General features: G+C 58.4%; 1 protein-coding gene across 3 annotated transcripts in view; it reads left to right on the top strand.

The window, feature by feature from the left end:
- Positions 1 to 3447: 3447 nt before the first annotated feature.
- The window catches only part of ADGRB2 (adhesion G protein-coupled receptor B2), a 33601-nt gene continuing 23345 nt past the window's right edge, over positions 3448 to 13703 (top strand). For all 3 annotated transcript variants that reach the window (XM_034648296.1, XM_034648289.1, XM_034648282.1), the window contains exon 1: positions 3448 to 4266. In XM_034648296.1, coding sequence (XP_034504187.1) covers positions 3462 to 4266 — 805 coding nt within the window. In that variant the 5' untranslated portion in view covers positions 3448 to 3461. The remainder of the gene's footprint in view (positions 4267 to 13703) is intronic.

The following is a 13703-nucleotide window of genomic DNA, read 5'->3' as shown; positions in this document are numbered from 1 at the left end:
CGGGAGGAACAGGGTCTCAGCGTGTTTGGGCAGAGGGTGGGATTCTCAGGTCTGCTGGCCAGCGGCAGGCAGGCGGGGGGGGGGAGGGGGGGGGGGGGGGGGGGGTCCCTGTGACTGAGATTGTGCCAACGGGCAGCTCACCAATCTCAGAGCACTGAAGTCCTGAGGGAGGAGGCCTTTTGATTATTCTCTCCATTAACCTGCTGACCCAGGAAGTTCTTCCTCAGAGCTGAGCTCCATACCTGTCCTCTCCAGCTCTTGGGCACCTTTGTGATCTTACTGGGCTTGGACGTGGCAAAGTCATTTCCGTGGTTCAGTCCAAAGGGCCTTCCCAGAGACCGCGGTGGAGCTCAGCAGGGAAGCAGGGAGAGTTTGTGAGGTTCTCAGAAGGAGGGGAGAAGGGGAAGGGACGTGTGCGCGCTCTGCCTGGGCCAGGCTCCGTGCTAGGAACTCACTGGGAGGCTGAATGAGCAGGTGCGCACAATCCTGAGAGCAGGGATCGTGATCTCCATTCCACAGAGGGGGAAACTGAGGCTCAGCGAGGGTGATCATGGCTAATAACCACCTGGGCTGCCTGTGAGGTAAGGATCCTTCCAGGTCCTCTCCCAGGAGAGGCTCTCTCTGACTTAGCTTGGAATTGGGTGTTTTGCCTTATTTTATGGATGGGGAATGATATTAAAATAAAGGGCCCCCAAAGGTCTTATGTCACAGCAGGAACCACGAGGCTCATACATACCCAGGGTGAAATTCCAGAACTGCTGTGAAGGGGGTGTCTGAAGGAGACTGAGTGGAGGAGGGGGCTTAGCAGGGTTTAGAGGTGGCTCAGTGGTGGAGAAGCTAGGCTGTGGCTCTGAGGAGCTGGACCTAGCGCTTCTTGATGTGTGGGGCTCTGGAGGAGGGAGCAGCTGAGGCCCAGGCGGTGGGTCCGGGGGGGTTGGGGTTCTGAGCCCCCGGCTTCAGGAACACACAAAGGAAGGAGCAGCAAGTCCGATCCTGACACTTAGCTGTCATGTGGTAAGCCTCCAAGAGCCAGCTACCTGTGTGTTCACCCAAGAGAGGACATTTGCGCATCTCTGTGCAAGCGTACAAGTGTCTGGCTCCTTACACCTTGTACACGTGAGGGCCTGTACCTTTGTGTGCGTGTGAATTCACACATCCGTGGCTTCACTGATCCGTGTGTCTGTGTGCACATGTATCCGTTCACATGCAGAAGGCCTGTGAACACCTGTCTTTTCATGTGTCTGTGCATACGTGCTTTTGTGTGCGTGTCTGCACGGTCCAGTGATGTTCAAGCCCGTGTGTGTGTGTGCGTGTGTGTGTGTGTGTGTGTGTGTGTAGATTCCCCACCCTGCTCTAAGTGGGGGAGGCGAGGCCAGTTATAATGAGTCCCCACCTCCCCTCTGCTGAGCGGCAGCTATGGCCTGAATTTTGCAGCCTGCTTAAAAATAATTGGGGGCAGCGGGGGGATTGGATGTCACTCATCATCAGCGACTGGCTTCGCTGGTGTCGCAGCAGGCTGGGCGGGCTGAACAGTTTGGGACAGGCATGATGTGGGCAGGGAAGGCCAGGGCTCTTGCGTCCCTTTTTCAGTTCTGGCGGGAGCAGTGGAGACACAGCCTGTTCCGACTTCTGCTGAATAAGTCCACGCGGGTCTTTGGAGGAGGATGGGGTGGCTTCTCCCCAGTAAATGAGCCTGCTTTGAGCTTGTCCCCCTATCCCCCCTGACCCCTATGGCTGGGGAGGGGCAGGTGCGGGATTGGGGGCAGCGAGGTGTTCCACAGATGCTGCGCAGGGATTGGAATTCTGGGGTTCTGATTCTTGCCCTCCCACCCCGGCCCTCCCACCCCTGCCCCTCCAGCCACTGCTAAGGCTTCTAGAGAGCCAAGGGGAAATCTGTGCCTGGGGAGCCTCAGGCTCTTGGGAACATCTGGCCACACCTGGGAAGTATCCTCTGTTTGTGACTTGGTTCCCAGAGCTCATGGCTTGTCCATCAGGGGGCCTGAGGCCTGGGCAAGGAAGGGGATGGAGCAAGAGGCTATTGGTGGATGAGACGGAACCACAGGCTGGGGCTTCAGGTCCCGGCTTCCAGTCCCAGGTGGATCACTCTTGTGTGATCTTGAGCAGGTCGCCTCCCCTTTCGGAGCCTCATCTTTTCTCCTCTAATGTGGAGCAACCAGACTCTAGGGGCCCATCCAGGGCTGTGAGCTCTGCTGCTGGCACGGAGGAGGGAGGCAGTGTGGATCACCTCGGGGGCAGGGCTGGAAGCAGGACTGAGCCAGCCCAGGTGCCAGGCTCTGTTTTCTGGACAGCTAGGGTGGAGGCTGGGCAGGCTGTGGGCAGTGGCTCCGGCCTGGCCTGGTGAGTGGGAGGGTACCTGCAGGTGCCCTGCCTGCCAGCTTTTGTCCACCTGGGCCTGACCGCCCTGCATGTCTGTCAGGGTACGGCCTAGGTCCTGCTTGCCTGCCCACACCTGGAGTACATTCACAGCTGCTGGGGGTTCGGCTCAGTGCAGCACTTGGCAGGGACGGAGAAATCCGTGTACTCTGGTGTCCATTCCTAGGTTAAGCTCCTAGGAGCCTAAAGACTCCTGAGATGAGTGAGTTACAGCTGGGGAGGCAGCAGGGGCGGGAGGTGATGACCGGGACTGTGGACTTTCAGGCAAGGGCTACAGGAGCTGCGAACTAGGGGACGGCTTGGTGGCCTCACTGGGGGTAGCGGGCCCTGAGCCAGGCCTCGGACGATAACCCCGTGGCAGGAAGGGAAGAGGGGTTACGGGGAAGACTGCACCCATTTTGCAGATGTCTCCTCCCACCGTTTCCACCAGGAAATCCACCGCAGCGGCACTCATGACGTTCATACTTGCAGTGCCCTCCATGGGCGTGGCTCTGGTTGTGCGCAGCCCCTGGCACACCGGTGGTAACTCCTCCCCTTTCTCGCCCACTCAGTAAAGCAAGCGAGTGAGAATGACATTGTTCCGGGAATAACCTTGAATCGCTCTGATTTATAAAAAAGCAAATCGTTGTCAAACATTGCTCCTTTGACAATTACCACTGGATTACGCATGACGCCTCACAGCTGATCACGATACACTGCGACTGAGAGCAAGGGTTCTGGAGAATTCCAGTTGGGTGGTGGGGATGGGGCTAGATCCAAGTGTCAGGCCAGGTGCCTCTGGCTGGTGGGACTGACCGAGGGATCACAGGGTGACAGAGACAACAACTGATGTTTCTCAAGGGCTTCCAGAGTCAGGCACTCCCCCACGTGCCTTCATTTCACAGGTAAGGTGACTGAGGCTCCAAGCATCAAGTCCCCTGTCTAAGATCACACAGGGGGACGTGGGTGACTTCAAAGTCTTCACTGCGAGGCCCACTCCTGGCAGCGAGCCAGGAGAATGAGAGCTCATGCTGGCAGTGCCTGGGACTGCTGACCGCCGTCTCTCTCCACAGGGCAAGGGACATAGGATGACCCCAGCCTGTCCCCTCTTACTATCTGTAATTCTGTCCCTGCGCCTGGCCGCCGCCTTCGACCCTGCCCCCAGCGCCTGCTCCGCCTTGGCCTCGGGCGTGCTCTACGGGGCCTTCTCACTGCAGGACCTCTTTCCCACCATCGCCTCCGGCTGCTCCTGGACTCTGGAGAACCCCGACCCCACCAAGTACTCCCTCTACCTGCGCTTCAACCGCCAGGAGCAGGTGTGCACTCACTTCGCCCCCCGTCTGCTGCCCCTGGACCACTACCTGGTCAACTTCACCTGCCTGCGGCCTAGCCCAGAGGAGGCGGTGGCCCGGGCGGAGGCAGAGGTGGGGCGGCCAGAGGACGAGGAGGAGGCAGCGGCAGCGGGGCTGGAACTTTGCAGCGGCTCGGGCCCCTTTACCTTCCTGCACTTCGACAAGAACTTCGTGCAGCTGTGCCTGTCGGCAGAGCCGTCGGAGGCCCCGCGCCTGCTGGCGCCTGCCGCCCTGGCCTTCCGCTTCGTCGAGGTCTTGCTCATCAACAACAACAATTCCAGCCAGTTCACCTGCGGCGTGCTCTGCCGCTGGAGTGAGGAGTGTGGCCGCGCTGCCGGCCGGGCCTGTGGCTTTGCCCAGCCGGGCTGCAGCTGCCCTGGAGAGGCGGGGGCCAGTCCCGCCAGCACCACCGCACCTCCAGGCCCTCCTGCGGCCCACACGCTGTCCAATGCCCTGGTGCCCGGGGCCCCGGCCCCACCCGCTGAGGCTGATTTGCATTCAGGGAGCAGCAATGACCTGTTCACGACGGAGATGAGATATGGTGAGTGTGAGCAGGGCCCTGGTGGGGTGGGTGTGTCCAGGGGGCCCAGCGTGCCCTCTGGTGCCCGTCTTGACAGATTCCCCAGCCTTCACCCATGTCCCCACTGTGTCTGGCCTTGTCCCGATGTCGGGGTCCCTGAAATGGATTTGGGTTAGACCTCACTCTAGAAGAGTTTGCAATCTGGGTGGATAAATGGGGGGCAGAGGTCAGCCAATGCGGTGTGGTGAACCCAGGGAAAGGACTCCCCACATTGGGCAATCAAGGAAGGCTTCCTGAAGGAAGTGATACAGGAGCAGAGATCTGAAGGACACATGGAAGCCAGCCAAACCCAAGAAGTGGTAAGGGCATTCCAGGCAGAGGGAGCAGTGCAAACAAAGGCCCCAAGCTGGGAGTGACCGTGGCAGGTCCTGGCACTGCAAGTTGACAAGTTTGCCTGGAGGCTGGAGAGTCGGTAGGCAGGGATGTGTTCCTGTCCACACGGGTCAGTGATTTTTGGCAGTGGCCCCAGGGTCAGGGTGGAGGGAGGTGCAGAAGACCGTGCCTGGGTGAAGAGGCCTGGGCTTTGAGGCTGCTTTGGAGGGCTGGGCTGGCTCAGCTCCCAGCATCCCCTGTCTCCCCCTCTGGGCCCATGTCTTCTGGGACTGAGGATGCCAGCTGCTAGAGCTTCCTGCTGACTGGGCAGAGACTCTGTGAGCCCTTGAGTCCTGCCTGCTCTTGCTCCTACCCCAGCTCCCTCACCACAGCCACCTTCTGCCGACCCTCCTTCCTACAGCTTCAAGGCCCCCGGCCCCTCATCTGGATCCCGTGTGCCTGCCGAGCCATGCTGGGCCCGAGACTGGCCAGTGGGCCTTGCAGGAAGTGGGGCGGGAGGGAGGCAGATATGGGATCCGGACCCCAGCTCTCGTACTAGAAGGGAGTTCCCTTGCCTCTCTGGGCCTCAGTTTCCCCATTTGGGGTAACAGGTCCTGGCCTACCAGCATGAGGGTGTCATGCAGGGATGGAAGTCAGAAGAGGCATCTAGGTTGGCCTGAGAGTATTTACAGGGAGGCAAGGGGTCTTGTGTGAGGGCCACTAGGAGTCCTGGAATATGACCTGTCTCCACCCCTGCTTTGGAGGCCAGAGCCCTGGAGTTGTGCACTGCCTTTGACCACCCCCTTGAGTGGATCCCACTTTTTGGCATCAGTTTCTTCATCTGTAAAATGGGGAGATCTCTCTGAATTAATTAGTTGTCACGATAGTGGCCTCTCCAATGCAATGGGGGAGGGGAGGGGCTTCTCAGCCTCCCCCAGAAGACATCTGGCACCATGCCTACCCATGGCAAGTGCCCAGTGGCCTTGCTCTGGCCTCTCCCCCTGGCCAGCTTGGCCTTTAACATTGGTCGATGAAGCTGTCCGAGTGACAGCCAGGCCGTGGGCAGGTTACAGGCCCTGGAGGCCGGCCTGGGATTTAGTGCCTGCAGTAAGAAATTGAATTTTGCTTCTTTGTCGAACATCGGCGGAGAGCGCCAGGCGTATATCGGGAGGTTTATGGGTCTTCCTGCCTGGCGGTCACTGCCTATCACTCTGTGGGGGCCTCCCCCATCATGCTCAGCAGAGGGCAGGCTCTTTTGTCTGGCTTTCCTTGTGGTCCATCGGCCCAGTGGTCTGCAGTGGACGGAGCAAGGCTCTGCCCTCATGGGCGGGCACCATCTGGGCAGGCTGCCATGTGGAGCACAGAGCCAGAAGCAGCCAGCTGGGCTCGGTGGAAGCCGGAAGCAGGAGTTGGTTGGTAGATGGGGTGTCACTGAGGGTCAGAGAGGGCTGGTGATGGGAGGCCACTGGGTCCCCATAATCATCACAGCCTCTGCGGGGGCCTCTGGGACTGGGGATGGGTGGAGATTGGATGCTGACTGTCCCTGGGCGTGAGGCCTGGTATCATCTCTGAGCAGGGAGCCCCTGGCTCCCAGCTGTTCCACCTCGGCTCATGCCCCTTGTCCTGCTTGGCGTATTTTTAGGCTGCTCCTTGGGGTTGCCTGCAGGGAGGGCCGTTGTGGGGAGTTGCAGGGGGTGAGGTGGCATCAGTCTTCCTAAGTGCGCTCACACAGCACACGGCCGCCCAGACTTCCTTCCTCTCCCCTGGCAGGCAAGAGACTTTTCCTCTCTGCCATCTCCTCCCTTCTGCCCAATCTCTTAGGGGCAAGAGACAATGGACATATGGCTCAGTTCATTCCATGTGGCAGGGGGTGTCTGCGGGCCAGGATGTCATCGGGGCTGAGGGCACTTGGTGCCTGGTGGTAGCACCACCCCTGCCCCACCGGGCCAGCTGGACACATGAACCAGCTGCGGGAGAACCGGCTCACACACGGAACTGCCAGATTGAGGACAAGATTGGTGGAGATGGTGGTGAGCAGGACGAGGAGAACACTAGCCCCAGCCCCTCTGCCAGGGCCTGCAGCAGGGGAGCTGTGCTCCCCTTCCCTGGGACACCCCGAGTGGAATCAATGGCAAGGCCAGGTGGGGTGGGGCTGGGTCGCTACTGGAAGAGCCACGAGGCCAGGAGCCGGTGGGCAGCGCTGGAGTGGAGTGCATTTGACAAGAGGGTACAGGCGCCTGTTAATTTCACGCAAACTGCCTTTGATAGATCTCTTGTTATTTTTGGTGAGTTGAGCCATAAATTTGTGCCATCTTGCTGCCGCAATCTGTTAAGTGGGGAGAGAGGAAGAAAGGGAAGGCAGGCAGGAAGGAGCTCAGTGGATGCCGGCTGAGGCCGGGGCAGGAATCAGGCGGGGTGGGGAGAGGTAGAGCTGCCCCTTGCAGTTCCTGCCCACGGACCCTCCAGACCTGATGAGGCACTGGCCACAGGGGATGGCTGTGTGGAGCGATACCTGGGAGAAGGTGTCTTTTGCTCTGGCCGCCCTCCCCCTCCTCTCCCACATGCCCTGCCCTCCCCAGAGCCACTGTCCCATCCTTGGCCACTGCTGCGCACGCACTTCTCCATCATCTAGGCTCTGTTCCTGAGGCAAGAGTTCAAGTCCCCACTCTGCCACTGCTGCTGGGTGACTTGGACAATGGGCTGCCCCTGGGGGCCTCAGGACCTCCCATCAAATGTGCATCACTTCCCGGATCCCGGCTCCCCGTCGTGGCCCAGACTCTCGAGCCTGGCCTTCCAGCCCCACGCCAGACCCCGCTGCTCCCTGCTTTGCAGCCTTCCCTCTGATTCTGTCCTGCCCTTGGCCGGGGCTCATCACTGGCCCCCAAGCCCCTGCTTTCTGGACTCCCTGCCTTTGCTTCTGTTTCCCTTACCTGGAATGTCCTTGGCCCTTGGTTATTCAGATCTTCCCCATTCTTCCCAGCGCTGTTGGAGCCCTGTTTCCTCTGGGAAGCTACTTCTGCCTGCCCAACCCAGTCCTCGATTGGTCTTTCTCCTCCCAGGGCTCAGACCCTGTTGTCCTCTTCTGACCAGCCTCGTTTGGTGGCAGGAAGTGCACCCTTACCTGCTTGTTTGGGGCTCAGACATTGGGGAGGCCAGGCCTCTCTGGGGGAGGGGGGTGGCAGGGAGACCTAGCACAGGCTGTATGTTTCCTAGAAGGTCCTTTCAGCCCTGATCTGTGCTGCTGGGGCTCTGCGTGCTCCGTCACAGTACGGGGAGGGGCCCAGAGTCCTGAGACATCTCAGCTGCCCATCCATCACTTACGTCTTCATGTCTTTATCGGAGTGGAGTTTGTGCCAGGCCTTGGGTCGGCTCTGAGTGAACGAGATCTGCAGTGAGCCTGACACACCTTCCGCCCTCTTTTGAGGGAAAGTGACAACTGGTGTCTGGTGATCAAGGTCAAGGCCATAGGCCAACGTCGCCTGGCCCTGGGTTCATTTCCCAACCCCACCACTGACTAGGTGTGTGACTGTGGGCAAGTTTCTTCACCTCCATTTTAACACCTGTAAAATGGGGCCAGGAGAGCTATTCACGGAGTAATAGTGAAGATTAAGCAAGAGGCTATGGGTCAGTGCTTAACACAGTGCCTGGCACGTGGTAAATCCCTAATAAATTGCTGTGTGTTGTCCTAATTTAGTGCAGTAGGGATGATGTACATGGGCCAGATGTCAAGGCAGCAGGAAGAGTGAGGGATTCAACCCAAAGGGGTGGAAAGGCAGTCTAAAGGAGGTGATTCAAAGTTGGGTTTTGAGGAGTGAATAGGAATTCACTAGCCCGTGAATTTTTTTTAAAAAGTGAATTGCTTTTAAAATTTAATACATTAGGGCGCCTGAGTGGCTCAGTCAGTTAAGCGCCTGCCTTTGGCTCAGGTCCCAATCCCAGAGTCCCGCTTCGGGCTCCCTGCTCAGTAGGGAGTCTGCTTGTCCCTCTGCCTCCTCCACTCTCTCTCACGAATAAATAAATAAAATCTTAAAACAAATTAATATATTAGGAAGAAATTCCACATCATAAATGGAAAGGGAGTATCACTTATTTGAAGTGGAAGATAGTGGAAGAGACAACCGTAGTGAAAGCAAAGCAGGGGTAGTAAATTCTGACTAGCTGCTTGTCGCTCCTCTCGATTTGTTAGAAAGAGAAATGAGCACGTGCTGGGGACGTGGTGAAGGCTCGGACTGCACAGAGACTTTATCTTGTGTGCGTTTGAAAGGATTAAAAGGAAAGCCACCCTATAATTTATCATCTAACCTGGGACATTTTTGAGGTTTTAAGGCAGGGGAAGGGGGTCCTGTTGCTCGCATCAGGGCGGGCACGAATGAGACCACCCCAGGCAGATGGGCAGGAAGTCACCCCTGCACTGGGTGTTATGCGCAACTAATGAAGCATNCAGGGGAAGGGGGTCCTGTTGCTCGCATCAGGGCGGGCACGAATGAGACCACCCCAGGCAGATGGGCAGGAAGTCACCCCTAAAAAAAAGAGACCTGGAAGGGGGAACTGCCTCCGTCCATGATCCCGGGTTGTTTAACGGCACGTTTGAGAGGCGCCCCGAGTCATTTCCTACCGCATGCTTTGGGAAACCCCGCAGAAGGAAGCAGCCCGGGGCCAAGACATGGAGGTGTGAGCATGTGGGTACAGGGAGGTCTAGTAGACTGGCGCACGTTTGAGAGGCGCCCCGAGTCATTTCCTACCGCATGCTTTGGGAAACCCCGCAGAAGGAAGCAGCCCGGGCCAAGACATGGAGGTGTGAGCATGTGGGTACAGGGAGGTCTAGTAGACTGGCATTACTGGGCAGTAGCCCCAGTGCTGGGAGACGGGGTTAAGGCTCTGGGACCCTGTCCCCCATTGGCTGAGGGCCTTAAGGCCGCAAGAAGTTGGGTGTCGTGGGGGAGGCCGGATGAGGCTGGATGAGTCAGATGGGGTCCCTGCTCTCCAGGAGCCCCCGGCCACGTTGGGGAGGTGGCAGGGCCCCAGTGCGCTCTGTTGAGAGGCTGGGCGGATAGGCCAGCAGCTTGGGGGAGGAAGTCATTGGAGGGGAACTGGCATTCTGGCTGGGCATCTGCTCTCACGGGGATACCCAGTGGCATTGGGCTGCCGAGGTAGAGCTTGGGGTTTTCAGAGCCATCTCTCGGTGCTCCGCCCCCCGCAAGGTTCTGAGGCACTGCTGGGGGTGGGAAGCCATGGAGGGACATGACAGAGCCGTGTTTCAAGGGGATCTGTGGGTGCCTACTCGGGGCCCCGGGGCCAGCCTCAGGGAGGGTGTAGAGAGCCCTGGGAGGGAAGACTGCTTTGTAAATCGCACTGCTCTCCCCGTGGAAGTGATGATTATCGTGGTTATTTTTAACACATTCATGACAAAGGAGGCTGAGGGGGCTGCACTGTGTGGGGTTTGGGGGCAGGGTCTGCAGAGCGGGGGGTAGCAGGTGTCTGCAGTCTTGCTCAGATGACAGAGAGCCTGCGCCCACCCTGCCTGCCAGTGTCAGGGGGGGAAAACGAGTGGCTCCTCTGTGACTGGGGTGGGGGAACGCACAGGGATATCTGGCCCATGTTTGCTGAATGCCTTGGAGCATTCTGCTGCTCGGAGCGAGGCCCTCTGTGCAAGAAGAGCGAGGGAGATGGAGACCCGCCCGTCGTGCCCACGAGAGGAACGAGCCCAGGACACTCATAGCTACAGAGGGTGGCAGCCTAGGGTCTCAGTCGCAGAAGGGACCAGCACAGCCAAACTCCTGTGTGGTCAGCCTAGGAAGGCTTCCTGGAGGAGGCAGCATTTAATGTGTTGAAGATTTTGGTAGATGAAGGTGGAGGAGTGGCATTCCAAGGGGGAGGAAACACCAATCTCAGAGAGGAAAGCATGTAGATAACAAGAAGGAGGTAGCAGACTCCTGCTCAATGCCTCGGAGCATTCTGCTGCTCGGAGCGAGGCCCTCTGTGCAAGAGGAGTGAGGGAGATCGAGACCCTCCCATCGTGCCCACAAGAGCGATGAGCCTGACTCCTGCCTCACTCCCTTTCCTCGGAGAGCTTATTGTATTCAGGCAGTCCATATCTCTTGTTTCATTTGATTCTGAACCTGTGGCAGGATGTATCATTTTTATTTTCAGTTGAAGATGTTTAAGCTCAGAGAGGTGAGGCAACTTGCCCAAGGGCACACAGCAAGACTCCAGTGGAACTGGGAATCAAATCCCCGTCTGTCTGGCTCTTAAAGCTATGTCCCTCCCACTGGCCCACATGACCTTGCAGCGTGCTTGGCTACCTGGTGGGGAGAAGAAAACAGGACCAGACAGGTCAGCAGGGGCCAGCGCATGCCAGGCTCCGAGGTTTACACTGGCAGCAGTGGGGAGCCACTGAAGGTTCCTTAGGTGGGGGAGTGTGTGAGTGGTTTCAGCTGGGCTCCCAGAGGATCACTTTGGAGGCTCCAGACGAGAATCAGGCTCGCGGATGGAGAGTGGATGTGCAAAGGAACAATTAGAAGGTGGTGTGAAAACAGGATAACAGTAGCAAGTGTGAGGAGCTTTGGGGGTGAGCAGGTGGGGGCAGAAATGACTTGAGGTCCCACGGGAATTAAGAAAGGCATCCCTGAGGAGCTCCAAGTTGGACTGCATTTTGCTAGAGCCAGCGCCGTGCAGGAGAAAGAGTGTGGCCTCTGGAGGAGTCAGGCGGGCCTGGGTTCGAATGCCACTCAACCTCTCTCCAGCGTGTGACCTCAGGGCCTCGGTCCTCATTAGTAACATGGGAGAACCCATCCTCGTGAGGGGGAGATGAGGCGAGGTAGGGTGCACGGTGACTGGCAAGTAGGGGTTGTGTAGTATATATGACCTTATTCAAAATAAAACAGAGCACTGAAGAGGTCGTCAGGGGTTGAGCAGGGAAGTGGGGACCAGACAGCAGGCCTGGCCCACCTAGCGCGGGCTCCCAGGTGAGAAAGCCGAAAGATTGCCAGACTGTGAGCATCCAAGCCCCGGATCCTCCCAGCTCGTGCTGCTCCCTGGATGAGACACTCGGGAGTTCTGGGGGCGGTCACACCCCAGGACCCCTTCTCATCCTGTTGGCTCAGCTGCCTCCTAGACTCCCCCAGGGGTGGGCTCCAAGCCGGCTGGGGCCTGCGCGTGCTCTGCTGAATAAACACGGTTTCAGTGGGTGACTCCTCGGGTCTCACCTGTGTCCCCCCCTCCTCAGGTAGACCTGCCTTTCCCCTGTGGGGGACATGAATTCCTGGCTTCCCTTCTGAGGGAAGTGGGGTGGGGGGGAAGGGAGGGCACTCAGTGTAGGCCCCGTGGCCTTGGGCTTGTCCCCTCCCCTCTCTGGTCCAGCCCAGGAGGCCAGAAGAAGGATTCAAGAGCTGGGCCTGGGACACATTCTGATTTTCAAATCAGGTGGGTTCTAGAAACCACTGACATCACCTCTGGTTCTATCATGGGGCTGGCCAGCAAAGGGTTGGTGCACGGTTTTTAGAGGCTGTGGAGACCACGGGAAGTAGTGGGTGTCCACAGCGAGCGGGTCAGACGGCTCTCCCCACAGGTCCGCATTTGCTGGCCATACTGGATGCCAGGCTGGTGGATGGGGGTTGCTGCAGACACAGTGATGTCAAGACGCCAAAGCAGGAGCTGGATGAGGGGGTTCTCAGCTGGATTTGTGATAGGTTGGGCAGTATCTGCAGAATGTTTACTAGGACATGGGTGTCAGGATGGGGCTGATCTAGGTGGAGGACTGCTGGGCGGAGCTGATACTCAAGATTTACAAGGGACCATTACCAGTGACCCCTGTGGGGTGGGGTTGGGGGGAAGCTAGGAGTGGCGTGCTCGTTGGTGTTTATTGGTATGCCTCTGGGCCGGATCCGGGGCCAGGGTTCACTGCGCTCAGGGAGATGGCTTCCACGGCCTTCCTTCAAAGGGCCCACGGGCGTGGGGAAGTTGCGACGGTCGCCCAGAAGGTGGAATCCTCTGTGGTAACAGGGCACACAGAGGAGGGGACAGCCAACTCTGCCTGGGGAGTGGGGGATGAGGAAGACTTCACAAATGAGAAGTCATGTGAGGTGGATTTTGAAAATCAGGTAGGAGTTTTCGAGATGAAAAAAGTAGGAAACAAGCAGGTAGAGATTTGAGAAGAAATGGTGGTCCAATTTTGGACGGACTGAATTTGAGGGCGGCTCATCAGGAGACCTGTTCAGAAGACAGGCGGCTACACGGGAGCGAAGCCCAGCGTGGGGGTGCTGCGGATAATGTCTCGGGAGCAGCCATTCAGAGGGGCTAAATTAAACCTTGGGAGGGGGTGTGGGGGGTGCAGTGGAAACCCGACAAAGCGTGGCTGCCTGATGTGGGAAGTAGCAGGAAGACAGAGCAGTCAAGGAGACTGGGGCTGAGGAGCCAGACAGGTAGGAGGAAACCAGGAGGGTCAGGGAGGGGAGCGTTTCAAGGCAGGAAGAGTCAACGGGGCCCCATGCTGCCGAGGGGTCAAGCGGGATGAAGCGGCAAGCGTCATAGGCTTTAGCAATAAGGAGGGCGCTGATGACTTTGTGAAGAACAGTTTCAGCAGAAAGATGTGGTCAGAAGCCAGACTGCAGTGGATTACCAGGCGAGGTGACATTTGAGCCAGGATGTGAGTGGCAGGTGAGAAACTAGAGTGCCAGCTGTGGAACCCTTATTGATGGAGAGGGGAACCCCAGGGGGACAGGGGCAGTAGCTGGAGGAGGAAGGAGGGTCGAAGGAGGGCTCCCCCCCAGAATGGAGGTCCATTCTTGGGCTGCCGTGAGAAGACCATGCTGACCAAATGCTGAGCCAGAGGGTAATGGATGGAGCCCTCCTGGAGGGTGGGTGGGGAGATGCGGGACCAGGCCAGGGTGGGACGGGGGTGGGGGGTGGGGGGCTGGCCTTTGTAAGAGGGATGGCAGGGGATTTGGGAGTTGGAGGGATGGGGCAAGAAGTCAGGGGCAAGGGTTGGTGGGGGGGCTCCTATGTCACAGGTCTGCTTTGTCTGTAAAGGAGCCCCTTGGGACAGCGAGGGGGCAGAGATGAGCTCAAGGAGAGAGGTCAAGGTCGGG

This window comes from Ailuropoda melanoleuca, chromosome 2 (assembly GCF_002007445.2).
Source record: "Ailuropoda melanoleuca isolate Jingjing chromosome 2, ASM200744v2, whole genome shotgun sequence".
Classification (NCBI taxonomy): domain Eukaryota; kingdom Metazoa; phylum Chordata; class Mammalia; order Carnivora; family Ursidae; genus Ailuropoda; species Ailuropoda melanoleuca.
Note: the sequence above shows the minus strand (reverse complement) of the source record. Positions and strands in the feature narration are given on the sequence as shown.